This window comes from Polyergus mexicanus, unplaced genomic scaffold (assembly GCF_030449975.1).
Source record: "Polyergus mexicanus isolate NDT 795.1 unplaced genomic scaffold, iyPolMexi1.0 SCAF_2, whole genome shotgun sequence".
NCBI classification, from domain to species: domain Eukaryota; kingdom Metazoa; phylum Arthropoda; class Insecta; order Hymenoptera; family Formicidae; genus Polyergus; species Polyergus mexicanus.
Window position 1 is genome coordinate 8,051,128 of NW_027223322.1, and position 22,626 is coordinate 8,073,753.

General features: G+C 37.9%; 1 protein-coding gene across 6 annotated transcripts in view; it reads right to left on the reverse strand.

Annotated features, from left to right (window-relative positions):
- The window catches only part of Tio (zinc finger domain-containing protein tiptop), a 147,175-nt gene that overhangs the window by 42,923 nt on the left and 81,626 nt on the right, over positions 1 to 22,626 (reverse strand). For 5 of the 6 annotated variants that reach the window (XM_070315767.1, XM_070315766.1, XM_070315765.1 and 2 more), the window contains one exon: positions 7,242 to 7,373. The exons of the other annotated variant lie outside the window; for it this stretch is intronic. In XM_070315767.1, the coding sequence (XP_070171868.1) occupies positions 7,242 to 7,308 (67 nt within the window). In that variant the 5' untranslated portion in view covers positions 7,309 to 7,373. The remainder of the gene's footprint in view (positions 1 to 7,241; positions 7,374 to 22,626) is intronic. 6 annotated transcript variants of the gene reach the window in all.

A 22,626-nucleotide genomic window follows, 5' to 3' on the forward strand; every position in this document is an offset into this window, starting at 1 on the left:
AAAAATTAATAAAGAATTTCGATAAAATTTAATCATTTATTTTGTAATAAACCTTGAATGAAATCTTGCTTACAATTTTTTAAAAGTTTTTCTTATGCAAAATAAATTATTAGTTTGTATTGTAAAAAAGTAACGGAAATTGTAACGACTCGTTACTTTTTAGTAACTGTAACGGTAACGAGTTACTTTTATAAAGTAACTTTCCCAACCCTGCGATATACATATAACGTTACCTCGATGCGAGTATCATTTGCCTCTTTTTAAAGACCCCTTAGCGCATCATTCAGCCGAGTAAGAGCGACTAGCGCGATAAAAGGGGCGATCGCGAATACGCGGGCTTCGGAAACGGAAGAACTATAGCCGCCGCTCCTGGAAGACGGCGGGACTCTCGTCGAGTAGGCCGTTAGCGCGTTTTACGGCGGCATTAAGCTTCTCTTAAATGACGCACGCAAAGTGTTCCTGCCCCATCTACCTCTGGTCCGGGATGCTAACCATTCTGGTCCACCCATCTACCCGCCAAGAAGCTGCTCCCTGTCGTGCAAAATCACCTTTTCACCCAGTCACTTCACACCCGTCCTCGCCGCCTCCTTCTACTCCCGTGTTCCTCCTCCCTGCGACTTTCAATATCTTTCTGTCCACGCGTATAGATTTAAACCGACCATCTCTTCAGCGAGATAATGTATACTTTTGTCAATGAAAGCGTCACGTGTTAATCAATATGAAGTGAAAATATGTAATCGTCACTTCATGTAGATGGCAAACGTAAGAGAATTTTTTTAAGAAAATAAATTTTTAAATGATGTAAAATCATTCGAGAGAGAGAAAGAGAGAGAGAGAGAGAGAGAAAGAGAAAAAATTGGCGTTATAAGTATTATCCTTGAATCGAAATTAGCATAATATATCAATAATCATAATTTTGAATTGTAAAACATGATGCAGAACATGCAAATACATAATATGATTTATGTATACGACATACTAATTGAACCTCGCTCTAACAGGCTTACTATAAGATAATAATAGTTTACATACAGAAAATGATATTATATCTATGCCTTTGCATCTAGTAATAATTAATAATTACAATCACTTGAAACAGAAAACAAAACAATTAAATAGAGGAAGGCATAATGTCCATTATAAATAACAATAATTGACTACTTATAATTTTAAGAATAATAATTATACATTAATTATATATATTCCATAAACACAAGTTTGATTTTGTACTTCTAACTTCTTCCTTGAAATTTTTCATTTATTCCTCGTCAAGTTAAAGGAAAATGACTTTTTAATTATACCGAGAGTAAATTAAGAAAATAGGAAAACAAATCGACATATTTCCTATTTAAAATTTATAAAATTTATTTTCCCTTTATAAAATCTATATATCTGATTCGTGTAAATCTTGTTTACATCAAATGTCTTATATTCGTATCTTTTCCTTCTACGAGATACATGTTCAATAGATGGTCAATAACGCATACTTTGCGAATCCAATTGAAAGCTTACCACCTATTGTACACAGGAAAAAAAAAAAAAAAACTTTCCGGAAAAGTCGAGTAACGTAGACGCCGAGGGGTGGTCGAACGGTCAGATTGCAAAAGTGGATCGAGAATACCTGCGACAGAGATCAGACATTGGCGTCGCGTGTGCTTGTGTCACGTGTACACATATAAAGGAGAGAATACGCGCGCACGGAGTACACGAAGAGCCGCGGCAGGGCACATAAGTCCATCCCCAGGGTAGGCGACCGCGTCGAGCTCGAGTATTGACAGATATTTAAATGAATATTCCTCGGCTGTTGGAGATCCTCTTTGAAATCAAAGCTGAAGGTACAACGGTTCATTTAGACGTGCGCCGATATCCCCCGCCGACCCCATGGATACAGAATTTCACTTGTCACGTCGTCCACGGGTTATCGCCCAGCGAGACGATCGCAGGCCGAGGGTGGTATGGGAAGGGTAGTCTTTCGAAGAGGCTGTGTATTTGTCGCACGCACGCACACGGTCTCGTACTTTCTCCGGTTTCCGCTTACCTCCGCATGTTTCTCGCGATCTTATTATTACAAGCTCGCGTACGACAGTATTGTATTATTTATTTAATTTGTAATAATTAATTCTTCAAATATCTTATTCTCCGGAATCGTGATTCAATGCTTTCATAAATAAGCGAGACAGAAAAGGCAATATATTATTTTTATATTACGATCAAGTGTTATCAGCGAATAATATTTTTACAGTGAATTATGACAGATCTCAAGAGTTCCATTTAATACAGTTTAAATTATACAGGACTAAACACATTATGAGAGACTTGTAATAGGTAGAGATAATTATAAATTCGTAGAAAGTCATATATGCAAAATTTATCGAATGAGATAAATCATTGAGCTGATGATAGGTAAATAGTAAAATGTGGGCTGGTTGAAACTAACATTTGAAAAAAATATAAAATAGCAAAAAGTATAAAATCGCCATCAATGACGCAAAATTAGAATTAATGGGCCTTCTGTAAAGTGAAAGCGCGGTTGCACCATTTGGATATGTTTAAGCTGGGCCAAGCCGGCTGTCAAGTAGAAAGATTTACATCAACGGAAATATAAATTATTATGCCGGATTGACAGCGATTTCCCGAGAAAACCTCAACTGTAAGTCCATTAATTTATCTTCACTTAATGTGTACAAAAAAAAAATAAAAATGTATTTTCCTAGCTGCTAAATCGCAAATGATATTGATAATATGATATTAACGCAATGATGTGTTTCACTATTATTATTATTATTTAATGTTATTAAAATAACAATATATATTATAATATTATTTATATATTATTCATAATAATAACAATATATAATTATTATTTTATTCACCAAAACTATATATTGTGTGCGCTAAAATATATCAAACTGCAAGTAAAACCATCTTTTCCAAGCAACATAGCAGCTCATATGTTTTTTTTCTGCCAAAAATTACGGGAAAAAGATTCATGCTCCAGTATCAACTGATGACTGATAACCCCCGATCGGTTGCGGTGAGATAGCAAAGAGGAATTTCTGTGCTTGGTAAATGTACCATAATCGAGCGATGAACACGGCTGCCATATATTTTTTTTTTTTTTTCCCAGGCGATGAGAGCCCGGAGCGAGCACGTGGCAATAAATCCCGGCTTGCGTCGCTAATTTTCACGAAGTTGTTGCATGTACGTACCCATACATGTTTCTATGTGTGTGTGTGTGTTAGGCAGGTGCATCGTTACCCGCTAGAATACATGGACGAGGATATACGCGATGGAATCGTAGTATACCTGGAACGACACCGGTACTATTTCCGAACCGGCCGATCGTGTCCTTGTAACTTTTATCGGAGCGACTACGATGACATGTTTCGCGCAAAATTTATTGCCGCCGTCGACGACGGTTGTATCTCGATTGTGGGACGCAGAGCCAGGTACGAGTGGCCTTTTCAAGTACCTTCTGATGTATTTCGCTGATTAAAGCACGTTAATTTTGCTGCCGCGAGACGCGTTTTTACGACAGCACGGTGCGGGCCCCCGTAAAATTATTAACCATTAAATGCGTGCGCGCCGGGAGATCCCTCAAGAAAGTTGATACGCCTCGTAAATTCCTCGGCGCCCATCTCATTTTAATACGTTTTGCGCGATGATTATTATTATTCTAGATACGTCCTGCGCGTTTGTCGTATTTCTTAAAAAGCGTTGCTCAGAATTGCAAAGTAATTAATATCAAGCAGACCAAAATACGAGACTAACAAGGAAGAAAAACACATGGCGGCAAAAATGATTTCACAAGTTGCAATTTGATCGGAGAAAGTTAAAACATGTTGCTCTCTCTCTCTCTCTCTTTTAAAAGCAGATACATTCTCACAGAAATAATGATTTGCCGATGATATTTTGATCGGTAAAAAACATACTTTATTTCGAAAATTAAGTATCGTAAATGCTGCAAATCGCGAAATATATTGCGCAATAACACAATTATAAAACGCTGCGCGATTATTCCCGTCTCTCGAATTTGTGAATTTCAATTAAAACGAATCTCCACCACGGAGATTCCATTAAAGATGTGATTTATTCTTAATTGCCTTTCAATGTAAATGTTCCTTCATTTCCATCGCTCCGATTGATCGATTGTCATTACGAACCAAAGACAATGATATTTTCGTTAAGTACGTTTGCAAACGAATATACTTTTCAAAAGCGAAGAGAATCTCTTTACAAAGTTCATCCGCAGAGAAGTTCTTCGTGAGCTGCATTTACAAAGAGTTCAACTGCGAGGTACATTAGTCGAGATTATATCCGGCAAAGGAAGTCGACCAACTTTCGAAGACACTGTTGCAACTAAAATCTCTTCGAATCTGACGACATCCAAAGATGTCGAACTTTTGTAGAGTCAGCGGACAAATATATCAAATGTAATATGGTGGATCGTGAAGCGAAAAAATATAATAGCACGGTCAAATGTCTTATCGCGAATAAAATATATATGTTATAAGATTTGCATCTCGTATAAATATATATAACTAAGTCTTTGTCAGCTGGTGCCAAAGTTCTTTTTAGAAAATACGAGAAATTTTGACAAAAACAATCCGATCATTCCATCGTGCTATTGTGTATTTATAATACAATGTCCTTAAAGTTTCAGAATAAATTTATAGACATAAGATTTATTTATCACGAAATATCGACGGAATTATAAGTAATTAATTAAATGATAAAAAAATGACAGAACAGAGACTGTCCCGATAATTGATTTATTATAGAATGAATGTCTGGTATGCTTGTTTTTCATATTTATTTTATTTCGGTATACGTATATATTTTATGAAGATAAAATTGTCTAAAGATGAAATAATAAAACAATATTATTACCAACATTACTATAAATATTACCACAAGCATATGCTACTTGTATGAGAAATGTCAGTATAACCAAAAATATCTTATATATATATATATATATATATATATATATATATAATAAATAACAAGTTTACTCATTTTAATATTTTATAGTGTGATTTTTCAAATATTTATGTATGTGTATGTGTCTCAAAGTTTCAATATCGATATATTATACACAATCGCTTTAAGTTAATTTACGGTAATCAGCGGATTTTCAACAAGGATTTTCGCCCACGATTGGAGAAATCGGAGCTGATTATCCATTTCAACAGCAGATAGATCAAGAAAAATCACCTAGTTATCGCTTTGCGGCTCCATTTCGAGACAACGCTCAGGCGACGTAATGAGTTACGGCGTCACGTTAAATTTGCAAGTGAGACGAGTCAACCAGTTGCTTAGTTTAGATTGTCTTTGCCTTTGAGCAAGACGGTTGAATACCGTTTTCGATTTATCGTTTTATTAGTCCCTTTTGTCTCACTAATTACTTTCTCGTTGCAGAAATTCAATGTTTGAATTAAAGCCACTGATTTTTATTATATATTAATTTACAAGCCAAAAAAATCAATCAGTTGCTCTTTATTTATTTTTTTATTTTTTTTTTTTTTTTTTCAATTTTCACAGACACCTCAGATTCAAATGCATCTTGTTCAATTATTCTTATATTTATTCTCTTTTATTTTATTGATCAATATACTCTTATCATATATATTACTGTCAATATAATTATATATATTTAAATATACATATATGTAAATATATATATATAAATTTTTAAACGGATTGTAAATAAACTATACATCTGTGCGAAAAGGAAGGAAAAAAATTCGATTAATATTTATTATTGATACGTAAATCAATATTCGAATAATCAATGCGAGTTGATTGAAGATGTCGATGCTTATATGAGAAATAAAATATCTTACGTTATAGATACGTGAATTTAATACAAAGAGACAAGATACGAGCAGATGTCTATCAAGCAATCGAGTGACGCAGCAATATATGTTTTTTTTTTTCCAGGGATACTCACCAACACGTTATATGTATAATCCTATAAACTTGTCTACCAAAGTAAAAAGGTACTGACAAGATAAAAGCATATTATCTAGTAATGATTGTAAACTTATAATGTATCTATGTTATAAAATAATATCGACAAAAAGATGCAAATCGTTATCCTAATTAGGCTTTGAAAAATAAATGTAAATTTGTAAATGCTGTAACAAAGTTTATTTACCCGATGGTATTCGTAATAAAATTTAATGTACGTTATACTATGAAATGTCGTTTGGTGCAATGCGAGCCCGAGTTAAAAGCCATGTAAACAATTTTTGAAAATATTACATTGTACAACACCATCTAAAGTACTTGTATATTATGATTTTTATATCTTTCCCAACTTATTCGCACAACATTAATTAATTCATTAATCATATACTTGTTGATTAGAAATGCGAGAATAAATATTTTGCATCGATTCCAAGAAAGCACATCATTCTAATGTAGACATATCAGAGAGGAAGATGAAAGACAGAAATCATGATTTACTGAGTTCTTTCAAGGTAATAGATTGAACGTTACTTAAGAACATCATAATCATGAAGAATAGTACGATCGAAGGACATACGAGCAAACCTCAATGATATCTGTTCGTCCAGAATGCCGTGTATAATACTTGGTCGCGTTTATCGATCTCCATAACACGTTACCGATAGCTTTTACTCGCTTAAACCTGTCGTAAATAACCGATTTACAGTTAGGCCAAACTGATCCGTTTGATGATAATCGGTTAACAAATCGCAACATGTTTCTCAATATTTTCAGCATTACACGAATCGATCCATCATCGGAGATTATTATCGCGAGATTTACCCCCTTCCTCTTTTCCTACTATATTATTATTTTTGATTTTCATAATCATTGTATTTTTACAATCTACTAATAATATGTTCATATATGTTGAAACACAATGTACACTAATTGAAATTTGGATACTTGCATGTTTCACTTGGAACACTTAACGCATTGCAATGCGCGCTAAAAAATAATTTTAAAAAAATTTGAGTTTATTTTATATAAAATAATTCTACAAATAATATAAAAACACGTTGCAAATAGTAATTAAACTTTCTAAACTATAATATATAATTGTTTTTATACAAGTGCAGTTAATCATCTATTGATCTCGTTTCGTTTCTGTGAATATACCAATACGAAGAAACGGTATCTTGTCAGAGACACGAGAAATGCAAGATGCAAAATAAAGAACAAAGTAAGTACGTGCGTGCGTGCGTGAAATGTTACATATGAATATTTACCGGTAAGATTATCACCGCGTTGCTGTGGCCATCGGAAAGAAGGCCTGGGCTGCTGCTTGCTGCGCATATCTCCCGTCCGGTGCGGCGGCTCCGAGCCGCTCGCTTTTCAAACGATCGGAGACCACTACTTACCTAGAAAGAGAGAACAAGATAGAAAGTTAAAAATCTTGCTTCGTTAAAATAAATTTCTCATTTAATAATATATGCATATCATAATATATGCTAACTGCATATGTCAAATGAATTGTCGCGCTTTCGTGAAATTGAGATCAAGTTTGAAATTGAAATACAACTTCTCCCAAAACTTTCGAAGCAGTCGTTACTAAAAAGCTAATATTTCATTTTCTTCTCAATTTAGCTAGCTTCTAATATACGGTATGGTAGTTAAAATGGCGTAATTTTTCAAAATATTCTAAATTGAATGCGTGGATAATATATTGATCGCCGAACGTCGATCGTTGCTGAGAAACTCCATGCTTTTTCATGGCGAATTTTCCAATCGGCGCAAACGTCCTCGTGATTCTCGGAAAGAAGAGAAAGTCCGACCTTCCCGACGGGTTTCTACAAAGGGCGCCACAAGCCTAGAATCGCGTCCCGCGTCGCAGTTCATACTCCCACCCTCCCCCCATACCCTCTTATCCCTTAACCACCCCGATGCCGACCATCGTAACCAGCCGTATATCTTTCCGGCGTACGCCCTCGAAAGCGGCCGCCTTTGTTTCAGATATTTATGAGGCGTTTTAATTCGCACGCCGCGTCACCCAGCCGGCGGGGGAGGGGGGGAGGGGGAGGGGGGGTTTGCCACCGTACGAGGGCCGGGGCGGTGATGGGCGCGGGGGTGCTGTACGGCGCGACGGAGAGGGGGCGCGAAGGCATAATAGGCATAAGGGTGCCCCGATAAAACGTCAACTTCCCCCTCCCTTCCCCCCCCCTCTCTCTCTCTCTCTCTGCCCTTCTACCTTCCCTTTTCCAGACGTAGGCCATAAGCGCAAACAAACTCTCGCTCGTATATCTCGCCTCAATGGTTTCTACGTCGGTGCGCCAGGGGCGTAGTACTGTATCGTGCCGCCGTCGCTCTCCTTTTCTGCTCTCCCTCTCTCCCCACCCCTCCCTCCCTCCCGACCACCTCATCTGAAACCCCTCGCCAATCTCTATGCCCACCCTTCTAGCCTTCACGCGAGCCGAGAAAATTCCTTAACCCATATCCGGGAAATATATATATGTATAAATCAGTATACTCACAACTTGTGTGTACTCTCTCTCTCTCTCTCTCTCTCTCTCTCTCTCTCTCTCTCTCTCTCTCTCTCTCTCTCTCTCTTCGAATAATGAAATACGAGACAATTACTTATCTTCTTTGGATTATTCATTCGTTATACAACGAGAGAGAGAGAGAGAGAGAGAGAGAGAGAGAGAGAGAGAATAAGTTTTCTTCTTTCGATTTTTGTATGGTATTATGCTAAGACTGATCTGATTATAAGATTGATCTTGACGTTTGAAAAAGTGGCATTGATTGGCATCCTTCGTACAATTGCTTTCATAAGAGAATATTTGCTGCGATTATAATTGGATACGCTAATGGAATACGTAAAAGTTCCCTAATATAAATAATATAATAATATTATAATATAAATATACATAACTTATAATTATAATTTCAAAAACGTATAATTTCATGATTACATTTATTTTATAATCTATTAATATAAAAAAATGTAACAGATATACATGTAATATATTGTACATACACGTATAATTCATATTTCTCTATATTTCCTCTTTTTCATAATAATATAAATATATGAAAGTTTAAAAATATTTAGCAGAAGCAGAAACAAACAATTTAAACGCTGAATCGAAAAATATTCCGTCCTTTTCATATATTTTAAGATAGAATAGCGTCTTAAATCAGTGTAAGACTTTTCAACATTTTTCTCCGCTATATCAGAGTGATCAATTTAAATACAATCGCCAGTACGATTGCGTTAATGAGTTCTCCGACTAAGTGCACGTTTTTAGAAACACACTACATTCGTCTCCCTGATCCACGATCCAAGTCTGTACGTCCCTTTACAACAACACCGATGTCTCCGTCCACCTTCCATAGTCTTCCACTAGCAACTACTTCCACCTCATCCCTCTCGTTCTCTCACCCCCATACCAGGACACGCTAGAGAGGCAGCCGCACTCCTGCTCATGCTCTTCTTTACGTACAGGCGAGTTTAACAGTAACAGTACGTCACCCTGTCACTCTTTCTCTCCCTCTTCCTCCTTCAATCTCACTCGCGCCTTCTCTTTCTTCTCCCCTCGTAGCGTCTCGTCCTATCTTCTTCCACGGGTCGCTTTCTCTCTCTCGCACTCTCCTTAACAGCCTTCACTCTCTAAAAGCCTGGGTGTGATCTATGGCGGGACGTTGCGTCACTCGGGGAACAGATGCAGGGCTCGTATATTACTCGGCCATATCTACAAGCAAGACGGCGAAGAGGAGAAGAGGCGAGCGAGAGGGGGTGTAGAAAGGGCGAACCTTGCCGTACGGTCAAAAGAATGGCGAACGTCACAAATCACTCGGCTTTTGTGTGACATCTAACCCTCGCTAGAATTTTTCACTTCTCTGGGATAAAGAAAATTTACTTGTTGACGAAGAGAGATTTCTACTAAACGTTAAAGCACGGGGAGGATTGTTCTAGAAATTGAATTTGTCGCGGAATTTCATCTTGTTTAGCGAATTCGACGCCATTGAAGCCAAATTTAATCTTTCACTGCGAAATGTTCATTCGAAATCTACGCAGTTTTAACCGTGTCAAAACTAACATCGCGATTCGAAATTTATTCTCCAAGATATGTGAATGTTTTTAATGAAATTGATTATGTGCATTGTCACAATGCACTGAATTTCAATGCCAACGCAACAATTTTTTCAATGTTTGCACATTGCATTATATTAATATCGCGGTGGTATTGTAAAAAAATGTTTTGTAAATTTATTCACGAGTAACAAAACAATATTTCGATCGTCGAAATAATCGAGAACGACAATAATCGAGTAAACGACACAATCGTTCCTGACTGAGAGACAACTATATCTTCCGTACATTTTGACTCGCATAAATTGATAAGATGCCAAAGCAATTGTATCTGGTTCGCGTAAATCGAGGGTCTGTCGCTCGACTAATTAGGACTCCCGCTGCTCCCGATACATATCGCGAGATACGTTCTACCGAAATAAGTTCTCGCTTTTCGCGAGTGCGCGAACAAAAGGACGGAAATGAACGAAACGCAGCGAGAATTCCACTTGCTCCACGTGCGGGAACATCTCCGTGTACATGCGCTCGTGGAAACACTAGCCAGCTGCCTAAGTAGAAGGAAGCGAGGACGAAGGAAGGGAGGAGAGACGAGGGGAGAGAGAAAGAGGGGGACCAAAAACGCACGTCGGTAGAGTAGACGCTTCGAGAATCTCATAAATCAGGTCAGGGTTGGCGACGGGGGTGGCTGCCGCGGTGGTTGCAGCGAGAGGAAGCGAGGTGGCTACAATGCTGGAGGGTTGTTAGGTAAAGGTCGACGCACAACAGTCCCATGCGGCGACGTACGCGCATGCTCGTAAAATGCTTGGCGCCAATTCCATTCAACGGAATGGATTCGTATGACGAGAAGGGATGTCTCAAGTGGATCTTTTAGAGCAGACGATTCCGATGTTGTGTTTAAATATTGCGTGGAGAAATACTATATATTACGACGAGCGAATATATCAAAGTAAGCTTTGAAAAGATCTAACCCTAGTAGCTGCAAATCAATATAATGTATTATAAAAGAATAAATATACACAGACTTAGCGGAATAAATAAACTTGGGATTATTTATATAAAAGAATATAAATTTTAAAAATTGGCAAAAGTGCAGACAAACGAAGAGAAAGAGATGATGGAGGGACAGATAATCTATGATTTTACTATAGCTACGAGTATTGACACTACGAAGAATATTTTACTACAAACTTGACGAAGAATAAATCAAAGATCGATTCTATGAGCGTCTTGATAAAAACCTAGTCAAATCAAATATATCACTACACTGCATTCTGCAATATATCCAGAAATATATAGTCATATTACTTATCATCACCAACTGCGTAACATTCGTTAGTCGCAGCAACTAAAGCAACTAAAATAAAAAAAAAAAATTCATATATACATGTTTCTTTTCCTCGATCGATACATGAGACTCGACAAAGTAGTATAGAGGGAGAAGAGAGAAAAAATAGCGACGTCGGAAAATATTCGAAGGGACCCCAGATGGAATCAGTGCAGCAGTTCGGAATATTGGAAAACGTCGGTCTGTGTGAGAAAGAAGAGAAAGACCGGGAAACGGTAGAGTGCGAGTATAGGGCGGTATTTATGACGCGTACGTGAATTCTAAGAACATGGGGATAGCCGTGTTCGTGTCGCACCATCGCTGAAGAAAAAGAACAAAGAGAGGAGAGAGACGTGAACAACTGATCCAAGCTTCTATATAAGATTCAGAGGCATCAACCGGATTCGGAGCGAGCATGAACGCTCCGCGTACATGTTCTAAGTTTCGCCGCTAACGACGATAATAAAGTCAGAGCATGCTTTAATGGGAAGTGATAATCAGTCATCGCTAATATAAATCTCTCTTCAAAATTTTCGACCATCTTCCGGATCGTAAAATTTTCATTGCACGCGTTAATTCAAAGTTCGATAAAAGCGAATGATATTCTTTGGGGTTTAAAATTGATAATTTTTTTTCCAGAGACAATGAAATAAGTTCAAACAAATATTCAAACAGAAATATATTAAAAACCATGAATAGTCATTCAACGACATATAACTTAAAAATTTGGTAAAAATAAAAACCGGAAAGTGAGGGAAGGATCCGAAATAGCCGATCATTCGACACCCACGACGTCTCGTAAAGCAATCGAGCACAGCTCTCTAAAATAATGAAAAAGAAAAATGACAAAGTTCGTAAATCCAGAATAGGGTGGCGAGTTCCGGAAAGCCATCGTCGATAATAAAGGCGACCCAACGGATCAAAGATGCACGGAAAAGGGCGAGGATTCGGTGCAGCATCCAATTGATTCATCGGGCGCGCGTGCCTGATTTTAATTCAACCAAAATAGAACTCGTTTCCTCGGCATGCCAGACTCGCGGCTAATCCATCGGGCGTCTTTATTGCTGCGCGACGTTTATAAAACGTCGGGGAAGAGACGAAAACTGCCGCGATGGCGTCCATTTGTCACCGATTATAAATCGTCAGCTTCTCCCTCTTTCTCTCTTCTTGTTAAACGTTATTAGAAACGTTCTAATTCGCTTCATCGCAAAGAACGACGCAACATCATCGTGATGAGCGACAACGAGCAACGACGATCCTTAAGTATCAAACGTCACATATCACGTTCTCGTAAAGTTTGATATAATTTATAAAAACTTTATGTTTAGGAATCAAATTGTACGTCAAATAAAAACGTTACAATTTATACTCGCTTATATTACACCATGGCATTTAATATGATTAATAACTTACATCTTTTTTTTTTATCTTAAAGAAAAAAATAATAGCCGACCCTTCGAAAAGAGAGAGTTTGTACTATAAAAAATAAAAATAAAAATAAAAATAAAAATGTGTGTAATAAATAATTTTCTCTCTCATGAATTTTTTCTCGAAATAAGAACGATTTATATTTGATATTACGATTTAATATTTCATCGAATTATTCATATATACGCTATTATACATATATCCTATGACCTACAATTCTAACTATATATAATTTGTATATTTTATCTATATATATTTAATCATATCTTTTTTCCTCCATAATAGAAGAAGAAATACAAAAGAAAAAAGTTGGTTTATCAGAGAAAAGACGAAGGTATATGGTATATCCGTTGGCTGATAATTATATTCGAGCGAGTAGTTTATTCGGTTGGCGGATATTCCGAGCCGTTGCATACAAGGATGAGATGAGGGGAGGAATGAGAGGAAGGTGAGAGAAAGGGACGAGGTCGTAGTGTAGTAAACCGGGCCAGATAGGTCCGCCGCGTTTTGCTAGCGAAGGTGTAGCGACGATAAGGCGCTCGTTGCGCTGAAGCGTCCCTAGGTGGCCGTCCTAAAGCGTCCCGACGCTCTACCCCATCCACATCTCGCCGCCCCGTATAACGACCGTCGGCGATACGAACCCTGGAGCATCGTCGACTCCCGTGTAATATCGTGCTCGCGCTTTCTGCCATCGTTATCCCGATTTCTCGATGTCTATGGACGAAACTTTACGTCGGTACGTCGCGCACATATACGCACGCGCGCGTGTGAAAAGCTCGCGTCGAAGGAGATATCTTCGAGGTATCGCTGAGGGTCTTCACAAAGAGAAAGAGAAGAGAGAAAAAGAGAGAAAGAGCGAAAGATAAAGAAATATAGGGGAAGAGAAACGAAGCCCCCTTTAATACTCGCGCCAATAGCCGAGTGTTTCGAGTAATTGGGAAGGTAAAACAGCCTTCCGACATGCACCGGATCCCTCTTCGTCCTCTTATTCCCGTGACGCGATCCTTTTCTTCTATGTACTTCTCACGGTGGCAAGCAGAGGAACGTACCAGCCAGGAAGAAGGCCTTCCACTTTCTGAGTTTTCTCGTTTCTAAAATGCCCTCGGGAGAAAGGACTCTCGGTATCATCCCGAGAGGGCGAGAGCGCTAATTAAAGAAGCCGAATCTACCTCTTTGGAGGATCCTGCCACGGCGCGGATCGAGTACCTGAAAGATCCTTTCACGATTTCGAGAGTAAGATACGTATCTTCTTGGGTGAAGGAGCTTCTACGGGGTAAAAGCACCGAGGGTTAAGACCATTATCATCCCTCTCCTTCTTTCGAGAGTCAAGCGCCCCTCGAGCGGCGAGAATCGCGAGTAACGAATAGTTGCCTTCGTCTACCACGGAATAAGAATCAAAGTATGATTTTTATTCGCCACGAACCAAAAAGAAATGGATATATATACGGTATACGCGATTAATTTTTTTTCTACACTTTCTCAATTATTTTGAGAACGAATCAGAATATATAATTAATATTAATATTAATATTTAACATAATAGTAATACTTTTTTCGATCTTTCACATGTAATATTCATATTCAATACAATAGTAATACCTTCTCTTAAATCTTTTACAATATTATATTATAAATGTCGATAATATTTATCGAAAATGTCAAGTTAATGTTAATCACTTTATATTTTTATTTTATAAATAGATACACAACACTCGATAATATCGAGCTTTATACAACACCTATCTGCAACACGATAAACATAAATTATCTCGTGTATCTTTATGTATATTTACAAGTCTCTTAATTATTTTAAATTTTGAACTCAAAGAAACGTTAGAGCGCAAAATTTCAGCAATAAGCTTTTTTGTAATAATTAGTCTCAAAGTCACGTATGCTGGATCGAGTATAATTTACAATTCCTCGATCATTACTCGAGAGTGGAATCGATCGAAAGTGCTGCTAATAATACGTGTGAGTAGATCACTTCTTACGATCGCTGATCAAAACGATACCTAATCGTCGCGCGTAGAGTCGACGAAGGAGGAAAAGGAGGGGGATGAGACGCCCGGCGCGCCCCGATGATTGCAGAGTCTCGTGGTACGTCCTAATCGCCATAGATGAGCCTGGGATAGGCCGCCCTCGACCTTATTATTACCGCTTGGCTCGATTCTGTGCGCGTGTCCCATTACGTGGATGATTATTTGACTGGTCGGTTGCGGCCGAACCTTCGGACGAAAGATCAGACGAGGCGAAGAAATCGAGATGGAGGGAATAGAATAAGAGAAAGGGGAAAACGAGAGGAATGGGGTAGTCCGCAATTGGTATGAGAGAAGGAAGAGCGAGAGTCAGAAAGAGAGGAAAAGGAAGAGAGAGAGAGAGAGAGAGACGACAGAGGAGAGCGAGGTAAGTAGGTATAAAGGAGCGTGACTGGACGTGAGTTCAATACGTGGCCCTCGAGCACAGCTGTCACTGACATCGCCGCAATTCGAAACTGACCGCGACAGCTAACCTCGGTACCGCCGAACCACAACGGCGGAAACTTATACCGGCCTTTCGATTGATCCGTCCAGGCCACTCACCATACGCCGAAGGGGATGGATTAGTCGGTCGATCCGCCTCGTCGCGCTGGAATCTTCCTCGGATAGCTCGCGCGAGTCTCTTGAAACGAATGTCAGTGACGTTCGAGATACTTTAAAGTGAACAGAAAACCACTTAATGAAAGAAATAAGCGGCGCAAAAATACGAAAAAATTCTCTCAACTTGAAATTGATGATCGAGTTTTACCAAAATGAAACTTATAGCGCTGAAATCATATGATGTGACGATAATCGTGATTAAGAGCCTATACGTGTATATTCATATAATATATATTGGATGATTGCATAAGTTCGTGCCCGATTTAAATATAAACTTCAATAGATTATATTTTAGAGATAACACTTTTATTAATCAATTATATAGTCTCCATTCTTTTCTACAATGGTTTTCCAACGATCTATAAGCTTGTCGATTCCATTTTTGAAGAAAGAACTTGGTTTTTCTTGAAAAAAGTTTGTAAGGTGGTTTTTGACAGCTTCCTCGGAATTGAGATTCTTGCTATTTAAACTATTCTGCAAAGACCGGAACAGATAAAAATCTGTAGGCGCAATATCTGGAGAATATGGCGGGTGCTGCAGAATTTCCCATTGCAACTCCTGCAGTTTTCCTGCAGTTTATTCCTTTCAGTCAGGAGATGCGGCACCCACGTATCAAACTTGGAAATGTATCCAAGCTTTTTTAAACGGCGAAAAGCGGTTGAATTATCGATGTTCAGCCTCTCAGCAATATCCTCAGTTGTAATCCTTGGGTTTCTTTCCACTAAGGCATGCACAATGTCATCATCGATGCCAGAAGGCCGTCCAGAGCGGGGTTGATCCTCCATGTTGAAATCACCATTTCGAAATCTGCCAAACCACTTTTTGACTGTTCGGAGAGCAGGAGCGCGGTCCAAATAAACGCTTTGAATATTTTTTTGTGCAATCCCAACACTCACGCCTTTCCGAAATTCATATAGCATTACATGCCGCAAATGCACCTTTTCGTTCTCCATTTTTAATGATTTCTCTTATGTACAAATGGACTTATCTGAACAATATCTGATGCTAAATTGACATAAGACAACGTCATCTATTCGGTGTAAGCAACAATTACCACACGAAAACAATAGAACTCCGCCATACAGTAACTTAATGCCATATCGGGCACGAACTTATGCAATCATCCAATATATAAATAACTGTATAAATAAATGTATAATTAAATAGGTATAATTTTTAAAAGAAATTTATTCAACATAGCTCGATCCCGCGCGTGCAGGATATCGCGGGAACCTGATTCATATTAACGGCAGGTAGATATTGGCAGGTAAAATCACGGAGAGAATCGAGAATAATAAAAATGGATCCTCCTAGAACGCCCGGGAATTAGGAACTATAACGTTGGCGCCCTTCGGAGGATCCTTAATGGACGCCAAATAAGAGGATTCGGAAATGGCGTAGTCATCGTAGCTCGAACTGGAGAAAAGTTAAAATCGCGGTAGGTAGTCAGTCCCCCTTCTCGGACGAGCTGGGAGCAGGGACAGCCTGGGTAATAAGAACGAGCGCGATAATAGCGAGGTAGAGCGGCGCGGCGAAGAGAAGATCGGAGAAAGAAAGGAAGAAAGAAAGAAGCGAAGAGACGCGATGGGAAGGGCGGCAGAGGTATCCGGTCAATCCTTCGTGAGGAGAGCGAAGAGGTGATGGATGGAACGTCAGTCATGGTGCAGCCATCAATCTCCCGTACCTATACCTTTATTATTTATTATTCTCGCCGTTGTGCGGATCCTACTCCTCCTCGGGCGCTCTCTTTCTTTCCCTCGCGAGTATCGGCGCAGCCCAAAGGCCGCCAGTGACGAAGCAACGCTTCAGGTATAAGGTACATATGCAACGCTATGCGCAAACTTCATCCGGTCAAGCGATGGGGAGATCTTCGTGGCGACTTGTTTCTTACGACGAGAACGATTTCAGGAAAGTTTAACTCTTAAAATTTCGGCTGCGCATGAATTTTATAAAGCTGAATATCGTATGGTTAATTGTATACTGACATTCAAATTTTTGTTTCGGCATTGAAAATTTTTATAAAGAATAATAAGATCAATAATTCAATATAAAACTAAACTCGCTAAATATGTTTTTCTGAATTAACATGCGATAATGTTTTTGCAACATGTAAGCGAAGAATATACTGAAGAATGTCATACTGTCACGAGACAAGATCCTATACATGTGTCACTGAAATCTTTCAAATACATTGCAGGAAATTAAAATATATTAAAAAAGGTCATCCGCGATTCTCTCCAATATCTTCGTACGTTTAAAAAAAATATTTTTTTTTTCGCGAAAAACGAAATAGAGGAATCTTAATCGAATGGATCTGTCGATGAAGAAACTTTGAAAGAAGATTATTTATAGTTCCTTGCTCCGAGCTAGATACGACAAAGGAAGACGATGGTTGATGCATAGTGCCGCCCCTATCAGTCCTTTACAAATACAGTCACGCATACAGGCGTTCATATGACTGCGCGAACCTTGCGATCGCCCCTGCTGCGTCACGGAACAAATGCGCGTTCGGCCAATCATCGTCGTATCCACGATGACGATGACGACGTAGAGGATGACTCTCTGCAGCTGTCAATCCTGTGGAACCGCGGGGACGTCAAGACCTTGGCTGGTCACTGAGCCGTCAGAGTGAGACCCTTTGGATGGAAATCATGTTCATAAATCAAGAAACTTTTACTTTGTCAAAGACAACGAACTTATGTCGATGACGATCCTTTTCGAGGCGCAACAGATCTTTATTTATCTGCGTTGAAGATCGCGACTTGTAATTTGCACAGATCCTTTTAGAATAATTCGCGGTAATAATTTGCATCGAATTAAACAATAACTAATATAAATAATAAATAATATAATAAATTACAAAAACAAATACTACATTTTTGCTAATAAATAAAATCGCAAGCATTAAACCTATTAAAATAAATTGATTTGAAAGAAGCGTAACTAAAATATAAAATGTTGTTATATATTTCGCGCTTGAATCTTGAGATTCTTAATTTGGCTTGTGGATCATGTTTACCCCATTAATGAAACAATTATTTTTTGATATTTATTGTTACATATATATATATATTGGATGATTGCATAAGTTCGTGCCCGATTTTTATAGATGGCATTAAGTAGCTGCATGGCGGAGTTCTATTGTTTTCGTGTGGTAATTGTTGCTTACACCGAATAGATGACGTTGTCTTATGTCAATTTAGCGTCAGACATTGTTCAGATAAGTCCATTCGTGCATAAGAGAAATCATTAAAAATGGAGAACGAAAGGTGCATTTGCGGCATGTAATGCTATATGAATTTCGGAAAGGCGTGAGTGTTGGGATTGCACAAAAAAATATTCAAAGCGTTTATTTGGACCGCGCTCCTGCTCTCCGAACAGTCAAAAAGTGGTTTGGCAGATTTCGAAATGGTGATTTCAACATGGAGGATCAACCCCGCTCTGGACGGCCTTCTGGCATCGATGATGACATTGTGCATGCCTTAGTGGAAAGAAACCCAAGGATTACAACTGAGGATATTGCTGAGAGACTGAACATCGATAATTCAACCGCTTTTCGTCATTTAAAAAAGCTTGGATACATTACCAAGCTTGATACGTGGGTGCCGCATCTCCTGACTGAAAGGAATAAACTGCAGGAAAACTGCAGGAGTTGCAATGGGAAATTCTGCAGCACCCGCCATATTCTCCAGATATTGCGCTTACAGATTTTTATCTGTTCCGGTCTTTGCAGAATAGTTTAAATGGCAAGAATCTCAATTCCGAGGAAGCTGTCAAAAACCACCTTACAAACTTTTTTCAAGAAAAACCAAGTTCTTTCTTCAAAAATGGAATCGACAAGCTTATAGATCGTTGGAAAACCATTGTAGAAAAGAATGGAGACTATATAATTGATTAATAAAAGTGTTATCTCTAAAATATAATCTATTGAAGTTTATATTTAAATCGGGCACAAAAAAACTTATGCAATCACCCAATATATGGAATATATGGGAGAGAGAGAGAGAGAGAGAGAGAGAATATTAGAGCTCATTTATATTAATAATAATTTACATTATTATCAATGAATAGTACAGTCCGATAAACGTGAGAAGCATACCTATAATTATGCGCAAGTACTTTATGGAGAACATTAGCATTTACCGTTAAATCGCATTTTGTGCTGTCTGCGTACACGCGTGATTTGTGCAATCATTCGTTCAAACACAATAGCGGATTCTTACAAGTGGACAGTTCAAAAGGCCCTCGGAGCTTTTTTTTCAAATAACATTTTACGTTTCGACACTTGGACGACCGCTCGCTCGACAGGTTCCCGTCGATAGACCATTGACTACTTGGTTCCGATCGCCAAAATATCTCGACGAGGTCGAATATACTATCGTCGCAATTTCGCATTTCTATTCTGGTGTTCGCTAAAACGAACAAAAAAAAAAAAAAAAAAAAAAAAAAAAAAAAAAAAAAAAGGAAAATGATGTTCTTAGATCGACGGGACAGCGTGACAGTAATTCGCAACATGCACCGCATGTTTAACGAGTAATGAATTCTGTTGGGTATTAACGGCAAACTGCGGTTCGTATACACCAGTCAGTTCCTATTAAGTACGCACACGTATACTAATCAGCGGAATACTCTAACTTGGAAAGAGATTGCTCATAGAAACAGAACTTATTACGGGATAGGAGATTTATATGGCAAATGGCGGAAGGTAATTTTTTCCCTAGAAAAGTTGCGGGATTTATATTGTAACAACATTATAGAGCGTGGTCACATATATGCATTAAATTCGTTTTCTTCAAATTATACAGTTACTGCTATTCATATCTTGTAACGGAGACTTTTTCTTATTAAATTGCTTTCGATGATTAAAACAGCCTTGATTTTACATGAATTCTCAATTTTTTCATCGTATTTTTCCATATGATAGGAAAAAAATCGCATATTAAGATAATTTCACATACACCTATTAATAAATATTTAATTTTAATTATTCATTCTAAACATAGAACTTTGCATAATTTTTGTGTTTACATAGAAACATTAAAATTATATTTATTTAAACAAATATCTTAATTATATATATTGTATATAACTATAAATTTAGTATCAAGAAGTCAGATAAATTAGCGCAAAAAAAAACAAACCAAAAACAGAAAGTCCAATTTGCTCTTGACCTTCCATAAATCAAGTCTCTCGTCATCTTATTGCAAAGTCACACTACAGTGATTCATCTGTGTATCAAGATCGATCGTATCTCCGATTCCGTTTCTTCGGTGAAACGCTTTCGAAAAATTTTTCGCGAAGCGAACGTACGTCAATCGAATCAATAAAATCGCTTGTTTGCAAACACAAAGTTTGTTATCAGCTAATTACCTAAGCGCGCTAATAACGTCGTTTATCTTTCATCTTTATTTTAACCGGAATAAAAAAAAGAAAACACATGTTACATGTATATCAAATTGTTTATGATTATATTGTATAAAAATAAAAATATCATTGATATTCACAATAGAAAAGAAAATCCGAACGTCACTACGTACAAACTCATTTTATCTGCAAATTAAAAAAAAAAAAAACAAGATGGTGTATGCAGCGCGAGTAGTGGTGATAACATTGGGGTACAGGGGCGCAAAAGTCGGCAGCTTAGTCGTTTTAAGTTTCCCTAGTTATTTGAGAGGACATCGGGCAACTCGATCTTCCAAGCCGGATGCCATATCGTTAGGATACTCGCACCTGAGCTTCTTAGACGTTTTTTCGCAAGCTAAACAGGTCGCTTATTCCCGTTGAAAGAAAAGAAAAAAAAAAAGGTATTGCGACAGAATTTCACATTGCAATTTTAACCCAAGTCCAAACATTTAAACATGGAAAGCCCGATATATATTTCTAGATTCTATATTTTGTTTATAGTACTTGATATTTCAAATACTTAATCTTAATATTAGTAATATAGGAAGAAAAACTATATTTTATATTATGATAAATATTTATGAACAAGAGAAAAAATTGTGTTAAAATCAAATCTGCGTTAGCATAAAAAGTTGTACTTACAAAAGCATGTAATTCATTATTTTACTATAATGTAAAAGAGAAAACTTTGAATATGAAAAACGTTTGAAATACTTGGCAATATATATCCATTGTTCTATTCAAGTTATACTTTATTATTTTTATTTAACTTAAAATGATGGCATAAATAATGCGGCAGATATACGATATAACATTTATGCAGCGTACGTATACATATACGGGCGATAATAAATTCAAACGACTGAATTCAGACAAAAATCAAACTTGCGCGAGGCTCGATGCCGGGGATTATTGGTGCCGGATGAATTTTTCATGAGATCCGCGCGTAAATAAATTGTTTTCCCGGTTGTACATCGTTAATTGTTAACGTGAAGTAATATGCGGATCGACTATCAATAATTAACTAACAGCCAGGTGCAGCACGGCTATGTACATATGTGTACATACGCGCGTGTGTGTTACTCATTAATATTTTAATTATTGAAAATGTGCGCGCGCGTCCCAATATGAGCAATGTACGTATGTGTATATATATATATATATATATATATATATATATACATATAGGCGGATTAGGATTTACATGATTTGAGGCAGGTCAAGATCGGCGGTCGGTTACGCCGGCGTATAATCGATACATGTATACGGTAGTAGGCGAGAGTACGGACATAGGCTTCTCTTCCATTCATACTTAAGCGGCGATGGTTATGAACGGGCGCGCGCATTATGTAATGCACCGCCGGCAAGAGGTCTTTTTATATTCTCCGCGTAGCTAAACGCAAAAGAGCGAGCTCTCTTAGCTCTTGAAACTTTCATAATAATGCACATCGACAGGTACTCGATGATCGCTCGGATCGCTCCTTCCCTTCTCCCTCGTTTGCGACGCGCATCCGTCGGATTTATAGCACAGGCTGTGCACCTTAACATCCGTTTACGCGCGCGCTCTTCAGCGAATTTATTCCGTTATAAAATGTATGTATATATGCCGCGTATTTTGAAAATGACACGAACACACAGCTCTTTCAAACGTCGTATGAATTTTAATGAGACGCCGATATTAATGCGATAGATCAATTTTTATACAGTTACCGATACGTTGAAAGAAACAATCTGTGTGTATGGTATCGTCGAAATAATACGTATAGAATTTCTCAAGTGCACTATTCCAAGGG